Source organism: Nicotiana tabacum, chromosome 5 (genome assembly GCF_000715075.1).
Source record: "Nicotiana tabacum cultivar K326 chromosome 5, ASM71507v2, whole genome shotgun sequence".
In the NCBI taxonomy this organism is placed as follows: Eukaryota; Viridiplantae; Streptophyta; class Magnoliopsida; order Solanales; family Solanaceae; genus Nicotiana; species Nicotiana tabacum.
In genome coordinates this window covers 50778387-50798771 of record NC_134084.1, presented here as the reverse complement: position 1 = coordinate 50798771, position 20385 = coordinate 50778387, and the positions used below count along the sequence as shown (strand labels likewise).

At 38.7% G+C, this 20385-nt stretch overlaps 1 protein-coding gene and 1 non-coding gene across 3 annotated transcripts; both read right to left on the bottom strand.

Moving 5' to 3' along the window:
• Positions 1-3975: 3975 nt before the first annotated feature.
• On the bottom strand, positions 3976-11785 carry LOC107809731 (sec-independent protein translocase protein TATA, chloroplastic). 2 transcript variants are annotated; one of them, XR_012709517.1, is made up of 3 exons: positions 11362-11785; positions 4402-4516; positions 4156-4295 (listed from the first exon to the last, which is right to left on the bottom strand). XR_012709517.1 is itself a non-coding variant. In XM_016634403.2 (2 exons), the coding sequence occupies exons 1-2, from the start codon at positions 11701-11703 to the stop codon at positions 4164-4166; spliced, it is 474 nt and encodes a 157-aa protein (XP_016489889.1). In that variant the 5' UTR covers positions 11704-11774; the 3' UTR covers positions 3976-4163. The 2 variants fall into 2 exon arrangements, 1 of the variants encoding a protein (XP_016489889.1); XM_016634403.2 differs by lacking the exon at positions 4402-4516 and having other exon boundaries at positions 3976-4295; positions 11362-11774.
• A 2820-nt stretch (positions 11786-14605) lies between these two features.
• LOC142181327 (small nucleolar RNA R71) lies at positions 14606-14712 on the bottom strand. Its single transcript, XR_012709994.1, has one exon. It is a non-coding gene; the product is annotated as a small nucleolar RNA R71 (small nucleolar RNA).
• Positions 14713-20385: the final 5673 nt, after the last annotated feature.

Below are 20385 nucleotides of genomic sequence, written 5' to 3'. Positions count from 1 at the left end.
AACGATGTTTGGCTAGATTTGATTGGTTTAGAGGCTTGTTCTAAAGGAAAAACTGTGTTGGATTGTTGACTTGTTCCCGAAAAGAGGTAAGTGTTTTAACCTTGATTTGAGGAAATTAAGGTAGAATAGAGTCTATTTGCTATGTGAACTATGTGTTGGGGTGGTGTATATGCAAGATGACGAGTGCATAAGCATTGTCCATGGGACAAGCATGTAGGTGGAATTAGTCTTACTTGTACCATATTATTGTATGTACTATATCTTCCATGCCTTAGATGGATTGTTAATTTTCCGGTTACTCGCTTTCATGTTATTTCTTATGTTGAGATTGTTGTGATATTGAGAGTTGAGAACATGAAATTTGTGATTGGTTGATGGCACTAATTATTGGAAGATTCTAATATCATAAGTTGTGTTCAAATACTATTATTGAAGTTGAATTTGCTTCCAACCTTACTTGGTGTAGTATCGTTTTGACTGCTTAGTAAGGAAGAATGAAAAACACGAAGGGTGTTGCCTTTGCATATTGATATCATTACTTGAGTGAATGTGAGGATAAATCGTGAAGGGTGATGCCATGCACATGCTTTATTACTATTATTATCATGTGAGGATGAGAGTAAAAGCACGAAGGGTGATATCGTGCACTTGCTTTATTATTTTATTACTGAGGATGAGAGTAGAAGCACGAAGGGTGATGTCGTGCATATATGTTGATTTCGTTGTGATTTATCTTGATACTTGGAATGTGAACTTGACTTGGTGGTTTCGTTATTAAATTTAGAAAGAAGTTTACTTGGTGATTCTTTACTTATTGTTTCTGGTATTGTCCCCTTTACATGTCCCTATCACGTTGTTATATTGATTCTTTATCTATTATTTTGCTACTTCTTGTTATATAACTACACAGATTTATCGTAAGTGTCTTGTCTTAGCCTTGTCACTATCATGTCGGGGTTAGGCTCGACAGTTACTGAGTACATTGGGTCGGTTGTACTCATACTACACTTCTTACCGATGTATTTTTACATCCCACAACTTTGGCAGATCGCTTAGCCCTGTTCATCTTTGGTGCAAGAGTGCTCGATCAGTGAGATATTACGTACTCTTTCAAGGATGACTGCCATTTCTTGTGCAGATCCTGATATTGATACCAACAGAGTCTCGAGAGGTACTTAGCGATACCAGGCGGTGATTCAAGGTAGAGTTGCATTCGATTCCCAGGCCTTAGAGCCACTTTTCTAGTTCCAATGTACTTTTTCCATTTTGTTTCAGACATTGTTGTATTTCCTTTCAAAACGCTGTATGTTGCATAATTTAGAAGCCCATGTACTTGTGACTCCACATCTTGGGATATCCCGTTAGATATTGGTTTTAGACTTATTATGTTCATATTAGAATTGTCTTTACGTTATGTTATTATTCTATTGTCAATCTTTATAATGGTTCTTCTTGTTTATCTATTGTGTATTGGCTTGCCTAGCAAGCATTGTTAGTCGCCATTACCATCCCGATTGGTTGGGATTTCGGATTGTGGCACATAACTATAATATATTTCATAATTATTTTTTTCCAATATTATAAGAAAAACTTTGTTATTGTAAACTAAAAAAAATCATTAATAGGAAGAAAGTTTAATGTCGTTTATTTGAAAAGAAATAAAGGAAAAGATGGGTCAAACGTGAAGAGCATGAAAGGCCAAAAATCTTATTCATATAAAAGAAAAAAATATGAGAGACTAATCGGGGAAAAGTTTATGAGAAATTTTCAATATTGAGTCAAGCGTTAGAGAAAGGAACTTAGGCAAAAAATATCTAATAACAATGAATTTGAAATCAACTAAAATTTATTTATTAATTTTTTCTTATTTAAAGTATAAAGAAAATCTTATATTTAAGATCTTTAAAATCAATTAAAGATCAAAATATAAAATATTGATCAATCATTTTGTCACTAAAAATAGAATTCTTGTTGGATAAAATTATAATTATAGTTAAATATTTAAAAATTAGGATTAGATAATATTAAGAATTTAAATGAGCAAAAAAATAATATTTCCTTTAATGTTGAGGACTAATAATTAGTTGTTGAATTAATTAATTAGAAATATCCATTTTAAAAAAATTCATATGTGCAAAATCATACTTCAGGTTGGTAAAACTCTAGGGTAGACAAATTTATTTTAGAAATAGAAAAATACAACAAAATCAATTATAGTATAGTATTAGAGGTCAAATTGGTTAAAATAAGTTGTCATTAATTATTTTTATTTTTATTTTTTCATTTATTCAAATAAATGACTCCATATAGTGTTACATTCAAATTATAGTGTTATATACTCCAAATAAACAAAAACGGAAGTTTTTATATACCGTTTCACAAGAAAATGATGAAGTTTTTATGTTCTTCGAATCGTTTCTGAATTATGAACTTTAATACTCCGATGAAGTTTTTATAACTTCAAATCACAAACAGAAAAATTCACAAGGAGTAGAAAATCATAAAGGTTTTAATCCGCAGAAACAGAATACAAATTAAAGTATAAAATTAATTTTCTTAAGATTGTTAATCATTTGTATTAACTATAATATTATGAAACAATAATTTTTCTGTAACAAAAATAGAAACAGGAAAAACAGAAGGAAAACATAAACTGAAAATAATGAGGAAACAAAATATGAAAATATATTTTGGAATGAATCTAGCTCACTGAATGCACATTGTATTCCCCTCAATTATCCGAGGTGTTGGAATATTATCCTTCCAAGATAGAATGATTTGACTCACCAAAGTATTAATACCTAAAACGTTGATGAACTGCGAATTACTTAATGGCTGTAAATCACACTGAATTTTATTTGTGCAGAAGAAGAAAGTTTGAAGTTTAGAAAATTTCATAAGAAAAAAATCTGGGATCAAAGCGAATTTATAGTCATTTTCTGAAAGTTTGCAACCTTTCAGAAACAGCCGTGACTGTTGAAACATGCGGGAATAATTAAAATTATCCGGGAAAAGAAATGGACTAGGTCGCGGGTCGTGCGCGCGGATCCTGATTAATTAATTAAATAATTATAAAAAATTGGTCCAAAAGATTAATCAATCAATCTTTGATAGAAGCCAAGCGAGCAACGGCGGCGGCGCGAAGCGTACCTTCTTTCCATCCCTTTTAACACCAAGGGAAGCGCTTTCTTAATATAAGCACATTCCCTTTTCTTTCCAGTACCAATAAGGGACAATTGCTCTTTTCCAAAGCATAAGAGAACAACTCACTTTCCCTTCACATTTCTTCCCTCCATTTTCCATTCACCAACCTCCAATCCCAACAGGCCAACATTATATGCAACCATTATGTAATTAATTTTCGAGTTTGTTGGGGAACTAATAGATACTACATGAGTGGTAAAGGGACAACTCGTGATAAAATCTCTTTCGCTAGTAATTCCAGGTGAGAAAGGGCATAAAAATAATCATTTAGGATATAGCACTGTCATCTTATAGCGCAAATGAGAAAGATTATTTGTAGCGCGAAAGATTAAAAGGAGGAAAAAGCAACGTAGAGGAGGTTTTCAGCAATTTGTCTTCTTTCTATCTTTCTCCTCTTTTGCTGCTTTTAGAATATCTTCTTCGGGTAGGTGATACTTATGTTTGCTTTCAAAGAGGGTCCAGTACTGCCAAAAGAAATTGCGTTATTTTCTATGTGATGTTTCGACGCTGCCAAGAGGAGGTTTTGTGTGCCAATGAGCTCTTGCAAGATTTACATTTGTGCTTTCTGTTGTTTGGTCACCAAATTTCAGTCTTATCTTCTCCTTTTATTTATTAGAAGCACATATGGTTTGAGAATACTATATGCATTTATGAAAAAGAACCTAAAATTCAGTTGATTACCCTATAGCTAACCACTGGTCACCACTATAAAAAATATTGGCATGTGATGCATCATAATCAAAAGGCCATAAAGTAACGAAAACCTACACATCAATGTATTGAGCTCGATCTTATTGACGGCTTGAAGGCAAAGGGTGCTTCATCATTCTAACTCCTTCCACTCCATTGGTTTTGTCAGTTTTATAGAATTCTAGCAACATGAATAGTACCTAGCTAAATGATCCCAAAATGACTATGTTGGAATAATGACAAAACCTAGCTAGTGGCTCCATCAGTGTCTATGACTCCTTTGTGCTTGAGACACTCGCATCTTGCTTCTCTTCTTGACCGATCTCTCTGGCCTTCTCAACGGGAGGATCAATAGAGGCGTCAGGTTCCTTTTTCAACTCAGTTTCAAACTCCTTCGCTGCCTGTAAGCAAAAATTCGAAAAATATTTTTCAGAATTCAGTCAGTATTTGAACAAACAACTAACAAGATGTGTGTGAACCATCTCCTACAAAAAATCTCACACCAACCCCCTAAAACGATCAAGGCACTGTCTCGAAGAGAGGCTCGGTGAAATTGACTTGTCTGTGAAGATGCAAACTACCTACACCTGGACAGAAAGACTGTATGAAGCTTCACTGTTCCCTGGAAAAGGGGTGGTTCTAGTTATAATCCCGAAACGATTTGTATATATATTTTACACAAACATGAAATCAGCGTAGGCGATAAAGTAGCTGGAAGACACAGAAATAAAGGTATTATTTCCAAACATTTTTTGGTCCGGAAGACCAGAGAAAGGAAAAGAAAAGAAGAAGAGTAGTCCATAATAACAGTTGCCGGTCATCTACATTTCATAATCCCTCCATCTCAAAGCAGAATATAAGTCTATTAGGACGTTTTGTGAACAAATTGATATGACCTGAGAGGTTTGGTAAATAAGGGGATAATAGTGGTGCTATGAAGACTGGCTTTTAAATGTCAGCAAACTATATAAAGGAATGCTGGAGAAGTCTTTTCTTTTTTGAAGGAGAATAAGTTTGAAGTGAAGAAAGAAATCCAACAACAACAACAACCCAGTGTAATCCCACAGGTGGGGTCTGGGGAGGTTAATATGTACGCAGACCTTACCTTTACCCCGAGGGGTAGAGAGGCTGTTTCCAGGAGACCCTCGGCTCAAAGAGGCAACAAGAGACACTATATTAGTACTATCAATAGACTCATAATAAAACAACATAAAATACCATAAAATCCACAACATAACATAAATACCATAAAATAACAAAGTAACAGCAATATAAGAGATATAGGAAATACGAGAAAGATGTAAGGTATTCATACACAACAGATAAAGCCCATCATTAGTAGTTGATCAATAGCATCCTAAGACTAATTCCTAACTGGCTAGTCTCACTCTAGTGCGCTGTAAAAAAGACATCACAATTTCCCCTAACCTACAACCTTAATGCTCGATCTCCACAATTCCCTGTTTAGGGTCATGTCCTCAGTAACCCTAAGTCGCGCCATATCCTGCTTGATCACCTCTCCCCAATACTTCTTAGGTCTCCCTCTACCTCTCCTCGTACCCACCACCGCCAGTCGTTCACACATTCTCACCGGTGCATCAGTGTTCCTCCTCTGAATGTGACCGAACCATCTGAGTCTTGCTTCCCGCATCTTGTCCTCCATGGGGGCCACACCCACCTTCTCTCGAATATCTTCATTTCTAATCTTATCCTTCCTTGTATGCCCGCACATCCACCTCAACATCCTCATCTCTGCAACTTTCATCCTCTGGATGTGTGAGATCTTCACCGGCCAACACTCGGTCCCATACAACATAGCAGGCCTAACCACTGCCCTATAAAATTTACCTTTCAGTAACAGTGGCACTTTCTTGTCACACAGGACTCCCGTCGCTAACCTCCATTTCATCCACCCCACCCCTATACGGTGTGTGACATCCTCGTCGATCTCCCCGGACCCCTGAATAAACGACCCCAGGTACTTGAAACTACCCCTCTTAGGGATGACTTGAGAATCAAGCCTCACTTCCACTCCCGCTTCCGTCGGCTCTGCCCCAAATTTGCACTCAAGGTATTCTGTCTTCGTCCTGCTCAACCTGAAACCTTTGGACCAAGAACAAGAGACTTCCTTGAAAGATATAAGATTTGATTGATTATACAAGCCAAAAGAAACACAGGTAGGGTACAGCTAGTTTTCCTGCTTGCAAAATCTAAGGCAGATGACACACGGATATTCAAACACAATGGGGAAGCCTACCCCCTGCCCTACCCCACTCATCCCTGTTTGCTAGAAGAGCAATGTTCCAAGCTTCAATACTAGGAGGAAGAAAAGGTAGCTTAGTTCCTCAGTAAGCTGGATGAACATACTCTATCTCCTCTACAGAAAGATCCACTGTGCTCAAAGCAACGAGCGATGGAAGATTCACAGTCATCTCATACTATAACATGTTAAGTGACATAGGAAGTAAAGCTGGACAATGGCCTTTGGCAGATGCTTATGAAATCAAAAGTGTCCCATCCACCAATAACCCCCCCTCACCCCCCCACCCCCAACCCTCCAAAGTACCTTGCTTTGGATGGATAGCAACCAGAGAGGCATGCTTCACCCAAGATGCTCTCCAGAAAAGAAGCTTTACACTGAAAACAGATGCTACATGTGCGACCAAGCAGAAGAGTCCCATAATCAACCCAACCAGCATGGCATTGAGCCGTAGCAGTTGTTGTTTGTCACTGCAACAAAACATGGCAGATGAGGTACCTATTTCTAATATTTTTGGTGTGCAGTGGGCTATGCCACATCACTGAAGGAGACCCTAATATGCTGGAAAGAGCAGAGATCAGAAAGAAACTTAGGATCATGTGGGGGAACAGTATCAATGTGTATCCTATGAGCAGTTTGGTTGGAGGGGAACCACAGAAGTTTTGAGTGCAGTTCAAGAGCAACTTTTTGTATAGGTGCCTCCGATCATTGCATTTTTGGTGTAAAGTGAAGTATGGAAATGACTTAAGAGTCCAAATCTGATTCTTTTTTTCCGATAACTGAGTTCAATTGTGGATCTGCTGATGGAGCTTGTACTTGTATAAATGTTTTAGCATGTACTCGGTGTTTATATAATGAAATACTACTTACCAAAATAAAAATAAAAAGGCTGTTATCCAATAACACTTTGGTGGTGCTTAGATTTGGTTTTCAAAGTGTCTGGGGAGAACAGTGTGTCAAATTATCCTATTTTAGCGAGTAATTGCTCTTCCTATGATCATAGTTTCTCCCACCAAATTGTCATACAAGATACTTGGTTCAAGAGGAAATCGTACAAGCGACATGTCTCAGCAGGTATTTTGAAAAACATTCTCCAAGCACTTTCCAAGAGACTAAATAATGAGAAACCAAAAGACAGAACTTTCATTCATAACTTGGTGAATGGAACCACATTCTCGAACGGCTGGTCCGACATATTTCTGGTGTTCTCATATTGTAACGATCCGGCCGGTCATTTTGCATATTTGAGCCCCGATTTCCCATTTGATGCTTCTTATATGTTTGGTTGTTGTTTTGTGGCTTGCGGGATGCTTGATTTGGTTCATGGAAGGTTTTGGAGTGAATTGGAATACTTATTCCTTTTGGTGGAAAACTGAGTTATAAGAGTTGACCAAGGTTTGACTTTTGATTAAACGACCTTGGATTAGTGATTTGATGATTCCAATAGCATCGTATGGTGATTTTGGACTTAGGCGTATGTTTGGATTTGGATTTAGAGGTTCCTAGGGTGTTTTGGCGTTATTTACCGAAAATTGGCAATTTGAACATTTAGAGAGTTCTTATGTTTGACCAGAGGTTGACTTTGGTGATATCCGATTTGGATTTTAGTTCCGGAAGTTGGAATAGATTTGTTTTGTCATTTGGGACTTATGTGCAAAGTTTGGGTTAATTCCGGGTTGGTTAGGCTTGAATCGGACGCTTGGTTGAAGTTTGAAAGTTCTTGAACTTGAGAGAAGTTCAATTTGCAATTTGGCCTTTGATTCGTTGTTTACGGCCTTGTTGGTGTGACTGGACGGGGTCCGGGGTGTCTCGGGTAAGTTTCGAACTACCCGGAGCATTTTGAGAGTTGCAGGTTTTTGTTGGTGTCAAACCCTTCTTCGCGATCGCGGAGGGCATTTTTGGGCTGGGCAGAATTTCTTCTTTGCATTCGCGATGTGGAGTCGCGTTCGTGATGGGAGAGGTAGTGTGGTCTTCGCATTCGCGAAGAGCTTTTTGAGGCAGGTGTGACTCATGTGCTTCGCAAACGCGAGATGGTGGCCACGTTCACGAAGTATATCACTAGGCAGACCTTAAGTGATATAATTTCGGGATTTTTACCCATTCTCTCATATTTTGAGCCCTAGATTTCGAGAGGTGGAGATTTTAAAGAGCAAATTCACTACTACATTGGAGGTATACAATTTTCACTTGGATTTAGCTTTATATCTTGATTCCCCATGAATTTCTAAGCCTAAAACTTGGATTTTTAAAGGAAAATTTGGAGTTTTTGTCTATAACTTAAAAGGGAGTAAAAATTGGGAATTTGGGGGTCAATTTGGAGTAGGTTTTGGAATCTAATCATATATTTGGACTCGTGGGGTTATGGGTAGTCGGGAATCGGGATCTACCCTTAACTCGGATTTTGACCGTATGGGCCCGAGCTGGGGTTGTTTTCTATGTCTTTGTTTGATGTTATTGAGTTATTTTTGGCTAGATTCGAGCCGGTCGGAGGTGGTTTCTAAAGGAAAGGCGATTTTGGAGGGTTGATTTGGCCCGTTTGAGGTAAGTATCTTACCTAATCTTCTGTGAGAGAATAACCCTTAGGCTTGGACCTTATTTGTCTAATTGTAATGTATGTGATGCGACGTATATGCGAGGTGACGAGGGTATGTGTGGGTACTATGTATGAAAAATGACCAGATTAGACTCAAGGCTTCTACTATGCCTTGATTTGATTGTGTGCTCTCTATGATACATGTATAATTCATTGTATGACTACGCGAGCTTATGCTTTCATGCTAGAGATCGTGTTTTAGGATTATAATTTCCTAATTGGCCAAGTTGGTCATTTGTGAAACCATTGCTAATTTATTTTGCCGTCATGTTTTATATGTTGAACCCTCATCCGCATTTTATTATTATCATGTCCTTGCGTACTTTGTTGACATATTATGAGCATGTCTTTGATGGCAATTTGACATATTACATTGTTATGATTATGGCACATGTGGACATATTTGGCGGATTGATTTGGTGTTGGCACGAGATCTTGGTCATGCGGTTATAATTATTATTATGCACATGTGTGGTGGAATAAGGGTGGCTATTATTGATTATGCACATGTGGCAGAGTAAGGGTGGCTATTCTTGATTATGCATATGTGGCGTAATAAGGGTGGCTATTCTTGATTATGCACATGTGGCGAAATAAGGGCGTCGTTCTTGTGATGAAACGTGGATTATAGGGGTGGCATTCCGGATTAAGCAAGTGGATTCTTTATGAGATATTACCTTGTTATATTCTTATTGTCAGTTATTTGAGATATTGCACAAGTTCTCTAACTAGTGAGTATCACATGACTTGAACTTCGTCACTACTTCACCGAGGTTAGTCTAGATACTTATTATTGAGTACATGTTGACTCACACTCATACTACATTTTTGTACATTTTTATGCAGATCCGGATGCTGGAGGTAGCAGTCTTCGGAAGTGAGTTTGGACCGTTCGAGCGGATTCAAGGTAGTGCTTCTTGGTTGCCACAGACACTTGAAATCTTATTCTATTCTTTTTATATTGTTGTATTACTTTCAAATAATATTGTACTTATTGAGACTCGTTATGTATTTTGTTTAGAGCTCATGACTCCGTATTACCTGGTTTTGGGAAGTTTGACTTATGTAATCATGTTTCGACTTTGTTGAAGTTTTTATTCCGCAGTTTATGTTAGAATTTCAGAGTTATCATATCTTATTTTGATGTTTTGTATCATTGTGTGATTGGCTTGCCTAGTTTTAGATGCTAGGTGCCATCACGACCCCATATTTATCTCTTCCATGTTATCATCAATCAACAGAAGCCCCAGTTTTTAAGGATTGCAATGAAATAACTCATTTACAGTTACTATTTGATCCTCAAAAGCTCTTCAACCTTCAAGAAGCATGTGTACAAGTTCTAATTCCGGGAAACAAATTATTTTCCCTCAATTCACTCATGGGGTTGGGGGGAGCATACTTTCACAAGCATTGTATGCTTTAACATCATCCTTCTCCTGGGATTGGGGCAACGTTTTGGCTCCATTGAGCAGTGTGGTAAGTAGATATTCATCAACATCACGCCAAAGGAGGCTTTGCCTGTATGTCGAGCAAAAACATTAAATTCTATCAAATATCTCCCACTAGACTTAATTTCACGATTCAACTGCTCTTGCAATCTATCTTCCAACGTCATAATTAACATAACTTCTACTATGATGCAATTCCCTTGTTTCTTTGTCATGGCCTTCTGCATCTAATTAGATCTATTGTCTATGGTTAAACTTTTGTCATCAAACAGAATCCATAGAACTACTTAGAGACACTATTTCAAAACCAGTACACAATAATTAAATCAAATAGTATGATCACTCATGGATGACAATCAAACATTTTTCATCCATCAAGTTGCGAATACACAATGTGGTATGAGTTTGTCAGTAATGATGTAGCTGTCGTTGCATGCATTTGAAATTCACAACTGATAGACCACACAAATCTCCATAGTCAAAAATCATTTATCAATCAACAAATTAGTTTGAATCTCTCATCACAAAGAGAATCATGTTTAAATTACTACTCCTTCCGTTTCATTTTTTGTTTGTCGTAGTTTAACTTGGCACAAAGTATTATAATAAAGAAAGAAAGACTTTTGAAACTCGTGCTCTTAAATATACCATAACAATTGTGTGGTCACATATCGTTAGTATCTTGGCTATAAAAAACTTCTCATTAAGAAATATAGGAATGTGCCATTATTTATAGCATGGACTAATAAGAAAATAGTGTCAAACAAAGTGGAATGGAGGCAGTAATAGTTAAATGCCTTTCAAGATATCATGAGCGCACACACCTTGTTTATCTATATGACTTTATGTTGTTTTCTTGCTTCATCATCCTCGTAGTAAAGTTTTTTTTCCTACTTTTTTTACTTGCAATTATAAAAGCATATATCCATTCAATACCTCACCATCTGTTTCCTCTGGCACATGGGTAAGACTTGAATTTTTGTATTAACTATACAAAGCTTGATAATTGTACCAAATCAATGACACCACAAACATCATAAGTTTCTACAAGTCTAAGCATCCTCCTATAAATTAGAATCCCCTCCAAAAGGAAAATAGATATACAGAAAGAAAAGGAATATTTACAGAAATATACACCTAGCAGAGTAAAAAGGAGATTCTTTTACCTGTTGGAAGCTCTTGACAGTCTTGCCAATACTGCGGCCAACGTCAGGCAATTTCTTGGGCCCAAAAACAAGGGCGGCAACACCAGCAATTACAACCAACTCAGGGACCCCAAGCCCAAATAAGCAGTTGCAAGAAAGACCCTTTTTATCATTGCTGACTAATTTACTCGTTCTTCTAGCTCGAGAAGGAACCAACGCTCTGTTCCTGCTAAAGAACAATGAGCTAGATGAAGACAAACTAGGAATTTTGGCAGTTGAAACTGACAAAGAAAAAGAAGTAGAAGTGGCATTAGGTGTAAGTGATAGAGTGAGAGTTGAAGCAGCAGATGAGATGATTGCCATTTTGTGGATTCTCAATCTGGGAAATATACTAGTTGCCCTTGTGAAATGAGATGGACTTTTGGGACTTATAAGTACCGCTGACCCAGTTTGTTATAGTATTGATTACACTACACTATTTCAATGTCCCTGTTTTGTAAATTATTTACCAAACGTCTCCCGGCCCCACCCACATTTATTTCTTGTCATAGATTTCTATGCGGAACTCGTAGATTTTATGCTATATTTTACACTGGTTATATTATTAATTATTCATTTACTCTACTTAATTGGCACGACTTTATAATTATTCAATTGTTCACCAAACTCTACCATATTGACATGATTTAATGTTATCTGCTTTCCACTTATTTGTTAGATTATTCACAAATTCTACCCAGTTGACATAACTCTGTGTTTGTTCTATTGTTCATCAAACTTTATCAAATTAGCATGACTTTGTGTAATCTGCAGTTAACCTATCTGTTAAATTGTTCATCAAAGTCTGCCTAATTAGTGTAATTTTTTATGTGTTGTTTAACAAAGTGTTTTTCAAAATTACAATTTCGATCAACTCCCCCTAAGTCTGCTCCAAATGATTTCATGTTTAGATCAAACCTTTCAAATATCAACACAAACAATATACAATCACCAATTATTCAGACAACACCAAATTGAGAGGACCCACTTTATCTTCTTCTAACACTTTATAAGGACCAACAATGAAGTTTTGAGATTTTTAATATAAATTACAAAATTAATATTTAAAAAAAACTTAAGCATAAAATCAATATTTAAATTTTTTTACAATAATCAATCATTAACTTTGAGTTTCTACCTGATGTGTGGCTATAATTCATGGTTTATCTTTTATATGCTTTAATGATAAAGTACACCTTATTTGCGTATAATAGGGTCCATTTTATGTGTAGGTGAATTGGAGATGAAAGCAAAAGAAAAAGGAGATCTACAAGTTGAAAGCGTGCGTGAGAGCAGTGAATGAGAGAACCTGGCGACGCCAGGCTTGAAGCTGGCGTTAGGCTGGTCATGCAAGGCAAAGGCCAAGCTTGAAGTTGGCGTTAGGCTAGCGATGCAAGGCAAAGGCCAGGCTTGAAGCTGGTGTTAGGCTGGCGACGCAAGGCAAAGGCCAAGCAAAACCACGCGTTAGGCTTGCGACGCCAGGCATGGGGCCAGGTTTACCAGGCGTTAGGCTGGCAATGCCAGGCCTAGGGCGAGGTCCAGTCCGAGTTTTGAAAACTTAATTCGTTTCCTGGCTTGACTAGGATTTGACCTACATGTTTAGGTCTTGTCCTAAACATATAAATAAACCTAAAAATGCCACTTTGAAGGACTTTTGCAACCGGAGGCAAGGATAGATCGTGGAACACTACTTGGGATGTTAGAATCATCGGTTTCTATATCCCTTTATCCTTACTTTGTAATTGAATTATGCAAAATACTTTGGATATTGTTACTATGAGTATGAGTAGCTAAAATCCTACTCTAGGGTTTTGATGGAACCTGTTGGAGGATGATTTTCTTGTTACGTTAATATAGATTTGCCATAGTATATTCTCTCTATTTGTTCAACTATATTCTTATTGTTGTTGATTGAAGGGCCCTCAATTGACTGTTCATATTTAGTATGTATTACTCGGGAGAGAGTGCATATTTAGGTAGTTGTTGAACAACATCACTCCTAACGTATATGAGGGATCAATACGAAGGGTTTAAAGGTGGGATTAGGGATAACGAAACTTTGGTGCAATCTGAGTGAGTTGTACTTAAGGCCAGCTAGCATAATTCGGGAGAATATGTCTAGTATATTGTGGTAATTACTCAGGAGAGAGTTACGACAGTCAGAGTACTCATGATCTATAAAGAAGACTTAGGCAAATTTATAAAAAACGTAGCGGAAAGGATTCCGACAATAGGGGAAATCAGAACCTTAGATCATTCCAATTCTTGTCTACAACCCATTCGTAGTTAGTTCTTATCTATTGCATTTTTATTACGTAATATTTAGTTAGTAAACATCCAATTTATTACTTAAATATTTCTGAAGATTGAATACGTGAATTTGCATGAGTCCAATAGCTATGTTTAATAGGTTAATTCCCTGTGGAATTCAACTCCGAACTTGTTAACCGGAATATATTTGCAATGACTACTTTGTCCTTTATATAAGGCATAGTTGGGCATGATCAAATTTTGACACTGTTGCCGGGGAGTTAACGGTGTTATTAATTGCAGCTAAAAGAAGTGCTAAAATTCTTAGCGTAGTCAATTTTCTTCAATTTAAACTAAATACATTGAAATTCTAACGTCTGTAGTCTTGGGTGTTACATGTGCATGCCTAGAAACTCCTCAAGAACTGGTAAATTGTTTGAAGCATTATCAGATCCTAAGAAAGTTTTCAAGGCACTAAATCGTGCAAACAAGAAGGGCAAACAACAACAGAACTCAGCAGAACAAATCGAACCAGACATGGGAGACGAAGTAAACAACAGAAATAATGGGAATGACCCAAACAATCAGGGTGTGGTGCCTCTTGTTCCAGAAGTAGCATTGTACGATTGGACACAACCCACAACTGACAAAATAGCAACCACAATTGCAGTCCCTCAGATACAAGTAGAATCATTTCAAATCACAAACACCATGCTGCATTTGTTGCAAAACAAGAGACTATTCTCAGGGTCATACATGGAAGATCCTCAGCAACATCTAAAGAATTCTCTATCGATATGTGTCACTCAAAGGCAACCTAATATGACAACAGAAGCAATAAGGTTGTTGTTGTTCCCATTCTCGGTGACAGGAGAGGCTCAGACTTAGCTTAATTCACTCCCTATAAACTCCATCACTACTTAGGATGAATTAGTCAAGCAATTTGTGAACAAATGCTGCCCACCCAAAGACTACTAAGCAAATTGATGAGATATTGAGCTTTAGGCAGAAACCAATAGAAACATTACAAGAAATGTGGGAGATGTTCAAGAGTATTCTGGTTAAGTGTCCACATCATGGCATTCCGGAGCAGATGCTGGGGCAGAGGTTTTACATAGGATTGGTAGACAACTTAAATGACAATGTTGATGTTTCAGCAGGTGGAGCATTTTTTTAGCAAAATAATAGACTCTCCAATCACTCATGTAGTTCATTTAGTGGCTTTGGACCCAAACAACTCCATAGCTGAAAATATGGCCACTCTAGTGACGTCAATGAGTATCCTCACCAAAAAGATAGAAGAATAAGGCCAGACGCAGCAAGTACACATAGTTGACGCAATTAATGGGGGATTATGTGCATTATGCATTAACCAACCATATGTGTGCTCTGGAGTGCAGAAGGTGACAACCAGCATTATCAAGAAGATATGAACTATGTGGCCAACTATGGGGGACAAAGGCAAGGTGGTCAGAATTAGGGTCAGCAGAATCAACAATATAAACCAGCACAACAATAGTACAATAACAACAACAATCCTAGAGTTATACGACCACAGGGTCAAGTGATGCCCTACCAAAGGCAACAAGGTTACAACCAGCAAAATCAGCAGCATGCTTATCAACAACCTCAACAACAGAAGATTGAGAGACAAGATGACGGGTTTGTTGAACTTAAGGGAATGATGCAACAATTGATTGGGTCCACTGGAAAAATAATTGAAAGAGTAAACTCAAATAAAGCAGCGATAAAGGGTATTGAGATTCAATTAGGACAGATTGCGATGGCTTTAAATAATTGTCCCTAAGGGACGTTACCTGCGGAAACACAAATCAATCCAAAAGAGTAGGATCCAAAACAACTTATGGTAGTGAGTCTATGAAATGGTAGAGACCTAGATCTGGAGCAAGAAATGGCTTGTGAAAATTGACCTACTGAAACACTTGTGCCAGTACCCATTGAGATAGATGAATCAACAGGGTTAACTGAAGTGACTATATAACATGCACAAGAGAATGCCAACAAAGAAAAAGAGGTTGCGAAAGAGACTGAGGTAGCACAAGAAACGATAGTAGAAGCAGTGCCTGAGCAAGACAAAACTCAAATCACAGGGAAGAAGCGACCTCCGGCACCATTCCCACAGATATTGGCCAAGTATCAGAAAGATGAGCAGTACAAGAACTTATTGGAGATTTTGAAGCAAATTCAGGGGAACATCCCATTGATCGACGCCTTAAAGGAGATGCCTGGTTACACAAAAATGATGAAGGACTTGATGTCTCGCAAGTTCGACTTTCAAGACTTGTCCACGGTTACACTAACTCAGACTTGCAGTGCTATTATGATGAGACTCATAGCTGAGAAGCTGTCTGACCTAGGGAGTTTCACAATTCCATGCACAATAGGCAACTATGCATTTGCTAAGGCACTTTGTGATTTGGGGGCAAACATAAACCTGATGCCACTGGCTATCTTCAAAAGGTTAGGCATTGGAAGAGCTAGACCCATGTCCATGTTGCTACAGCTGGCTGACCGGATAGTGAAGAGGCCCCCTAGCATTCTTGATGGCGTATTAGTACAGGTTGGGAAGTTTGTGTGCCCAGCAGATTTTGTCATTCTTGACTGTCGGGTTGACAAGTAAATTCCCATAATTTTGGGAAGACCACTCTTGTCCACTAGGAGAGCTTTAATTGACTGTGAAACTAGAGAACTCAAAATGAGATTAAATGATGAAGAGAGAACATTCAATGTGCAGAAATCTATGCGGTGACCAAGTGAATTTTCTAACTGCCCTCTAATAGATGTCATTGATGTAATTTTGGAGGAGGAAGATGAGACATTGAACACTAAAGACCCTCTAGCAGCCTGTCTCATGAACTTAGATGAAGCAAATGGAGAATACTTGGCGGAGTGGGTACTTGCTCTTAAAGTCAAAGGTTTTTGGAGAATGGAGCTCGAATTTGAGCCTTTGCACTTAGATGAAAGAAAAACTCCTCTAGCTAAGTCATCGATAGAATAGCCGTGAAAGTTGGAACTGAAGCCACTACCACCTCATCTCAGGTATGCCTTCTTAGGACCTTACTCAACTTTACCTGTTATTATCTCATCTAGTTTATTAGATGTGCAGGCAGAACAACTTTTGCAAGTATTGACGGAGTGCAAGACTATAATTGGTTGGACCATTGCAGACATTAAGGGTATCAGCCCGGCCTTCTATATGCATAAGATTTTACTGGAAGATAGGCACAAACCTTCAAGAGAACATCAAAGAAGGTTGAACCCCAACATGAAAGAAGTGGTGAAGAAAGAAATGATTAAGTGGTTAGATGCGAGAATCATATTTCCCATCTCTGATAGCAACTGGATAAGCCCAGTTTAGTGTGTGCCAAAAAAGGGCGGTATGACGGTAGTGAAAAATGAGAAGAACAAATTGATCTCTACACGAACAGTCACAGGTTGGCGAATCTGTATGGATTACCGGAAGTTGAACTTGGCTACCCGGAAAGACCATTTCCCACTGCCATTCATTGATCAGATGCTAGATAGATTAGTAAGGAGATCCCACTTCTGCTTTTTGGATGGGTACTCAGGGTATAATCAGATCTCTATTGCCCCGGAGGACAGAGAGAAAACATTGTTCACCTGCCCTTATGGAATCTATGCCTTTTCGAGAATACCGTTTGGCCTATGCAACGCACCTGCCATATTCCAAAGGTGCATGATGGCCATCTTCACGGATATGGTAGAGGAAATAATGGAGGTTTTCATGGATGACTTCTCAGTGGTGGGGAACTCATTCGATGATTTCCTTATGAACTTGAGAAGAGTATTGAAGAGGTGTATCAAGACGAATCTGGTACTCAACTGGGAAAAGTTCCATTTCATGGTACATGAAGGTATATTCTTGGGGCACCTAGTGTCGAGTAAAGGCATTAAGGTATATCGTGCAAAGGTTGATGTGATCGTAAAGCTTCCACCACCCACTTCCATCAAAGCAATTAGAGATTTCCTTGGGCACCCAGGTTTCTATAGGAGATTTATAAAAGATTTTTCCAAAATTGCTAACCCCTTGTGAAACTTTCTTGAAAAAGATCACCCTTTTGTGTTTTTTGATGACTGTAGGGTAGCGTTTGAGGAATTGAAGAAGAGACTGGTAACATCACCTATCTTAGTTGCCCCTCACTGGGAGCAACCATTTGAGCTGATGTGTGATGCTAGTGACTATGTTGTGGGAGCAGTTTTTGGGCAGCGAAAAGACAAAGTCATGCCTCCAATATACTATGCAAGTAGAACTTTGAGTGGTGCCCAGCTAAATTACACAGTGACCGAGAAGGAGATGCTAGCAGTGGTGTTCACATTTGACAAATTCATATCATACTTGATAGGCTCGAAGGTAATTGTTTATACTGACCATGCTGCTCTCAGGTACTTAATCGAGAAAGAGTCAAAGCTGCACCTGATTTGATGGGTGCTACTGCTGCAAGAATTTGACTTGGAAATCCGGGACCGAAAGGGAACGGAGAATTAAGTAGTTGATCACTTGTCTAGGCTGGAAGGAGCTGAGAAGAAGGTTGAGGTGGAGGAGATTGTGGAAACTTTCCCGGATGAACAACTATTAGCCACGAGTCTTAAGGAAGCACCATGGTATGCTGACATTGCAAACTACCTGGAGAGCGGTATTGTTCCTAATGACCTTTCCTCTATCCAAAAGAAAAAGTTCTTTCGTGATTGTCGCATGTATTATTGGTATGAGCCTTATCTATTCAGGATTTGTGTTGATAACATGATCCGGAGATGTATCCCTAAGATAGACCAATCTTCTATTTTGCATGCGTGTCATGCATCACTATATGGTGTCCATTTCGAGGTAGTAAGGACAACTACGAAAGTTTTAGAGTCCGGCTTCTATTGGCCGACATTGTTCTAAGATGCACACTTATGGATAAAGGGTTGTGATGAATGCCAATGAACCAGAAATATTTCCCACCGACATGAGATGCCTATGAACCTAATTTAGGAGGTAAAAGTGTTTGATGTATGAGGAATCGATCTTATGGGGCCTTTCATCAGCTCATATAGCAACAAGTACATACTCATTGCTGTAGACTACATGTCCAAATGGGTGGAGGCTGCAACGCTCCCTACAAATGATGCAAAGGGGGTAATTGGTTTTTTGAGAAAGAACATATTCACCCAATTTGGCACTCCAAGGGCAATAATCAGTGACGGAGGCACTCACTTTTGTAATCGAGCCTTCGCGAAGTTGTTAGAAAAGTATGATGTACGCACAAGGTTTCCACCCTATATCATCCACAAACGAGTGGGCAAACGGAAGTTTCGAACAGATAGATAAAGAGTGTGTTGGCAAAGAATGTGAATGTTACTAGAACAGTTTGGGCGCGAAAGTTAGATGATGCACTATGGGCCTATCGATCCGATTTCAAAACTCCGATCGGCATGTTGCCGTACAAGCTGGTGTTTGGGAAGGCGTGTCACTTGCCGGTGGAGTTAGAGCATAGAGCTTTGTGGGCATTGAGGCAGTTGAATCTCGATATAGAAGCTGCAGTTACGAGTAGAGTCACGGAGTTGCACGAGCTCGATGAGTTTCAATACCACACTTTTGAGAGCACAAGATTATACAAGGAGAGAATAAAGATGATACATGACAAAAATATTCTTGAGCGGAGTTTTAAACCCAAAGATAGGGTATTGCTATACAATTCAAGACTGAGGTTATTTCTGGAAAAATTAAAGTCAAGATGGTCAGAACCATTTTATGTGGTTAAAATTCATCCCACTGGTGCCGTAGAGATTGCTGTGGAAAGTGACTCTCGCAAGTTCAGAGTCAATGGGCACATATTAAAACAATATATAGGCATGGATGAAGCAAAGGTAGTGTTAGTGACTCATTTGATCGAGCTACCGATGTTGAGCGTCCTTTAAATTCGCTTCCATGTGTCGTGTCGCGACATTAAATCAGGCGCTTTATGGGAGGGAACCCATTGGACTGTTGTATTCATTATGCCACGATGTTAACTAAGGCACTCGTTGGGAGGCAGCCCAATTCGTAGTTGATTTTTCGTGTAGTTAGATTTTTTTCTTGTTTTAGGTACTAACAAGTTTGCAGGTAAGTTTGGGCAAGTCGAAAAGGGTTTCAGCGTCACCTGACGTACACCAGGCGTTGGGGCTGGCGATGCCAGGATAAAGCCAGGAAAAGCTGGCGTTGGGGCTGGTGACGCCTGGTTAACGCCAGGTCCACCAGGCGTTAGACTGACGATGCCTGGGTAAAGCTAGGTAAGGCTGAAGTTGGGGCTGACGACGCTTGGGTAACGCTAGGTAAGTTCTTTTCGGCCCAGTTTAATTTTTCTTCCCATATTTTAGTCGAACTCCCTCACTTACACGCCCTAAATATTGACCAAAATACAAAAACCCTAACCCAACTTACCCCAATCACACATCAAGCTCAAAAACAAGAAAACTCTCAAGCACACACAACAAAACTCTCAAGCACACACAACACCCTCTTTGCTCTCAACCCACACACTGCACAATTTTGCTCACCCACACACTCACCAGCAGATTTCCATCATGTCTCTCCCATCTCTATTAAAGTCAAGCTTAGTTTTTTTCATCAGCAATTCTCAGGAAGCTTCCTCCTCTCAAAAGCTTCAAAGGTATGATTTTATCTCTTTCCCTTGCAATTTCAAGTTGGGTACTGGTATACACTTACACACAAAAGTTGGTGGTTGTTCTTCA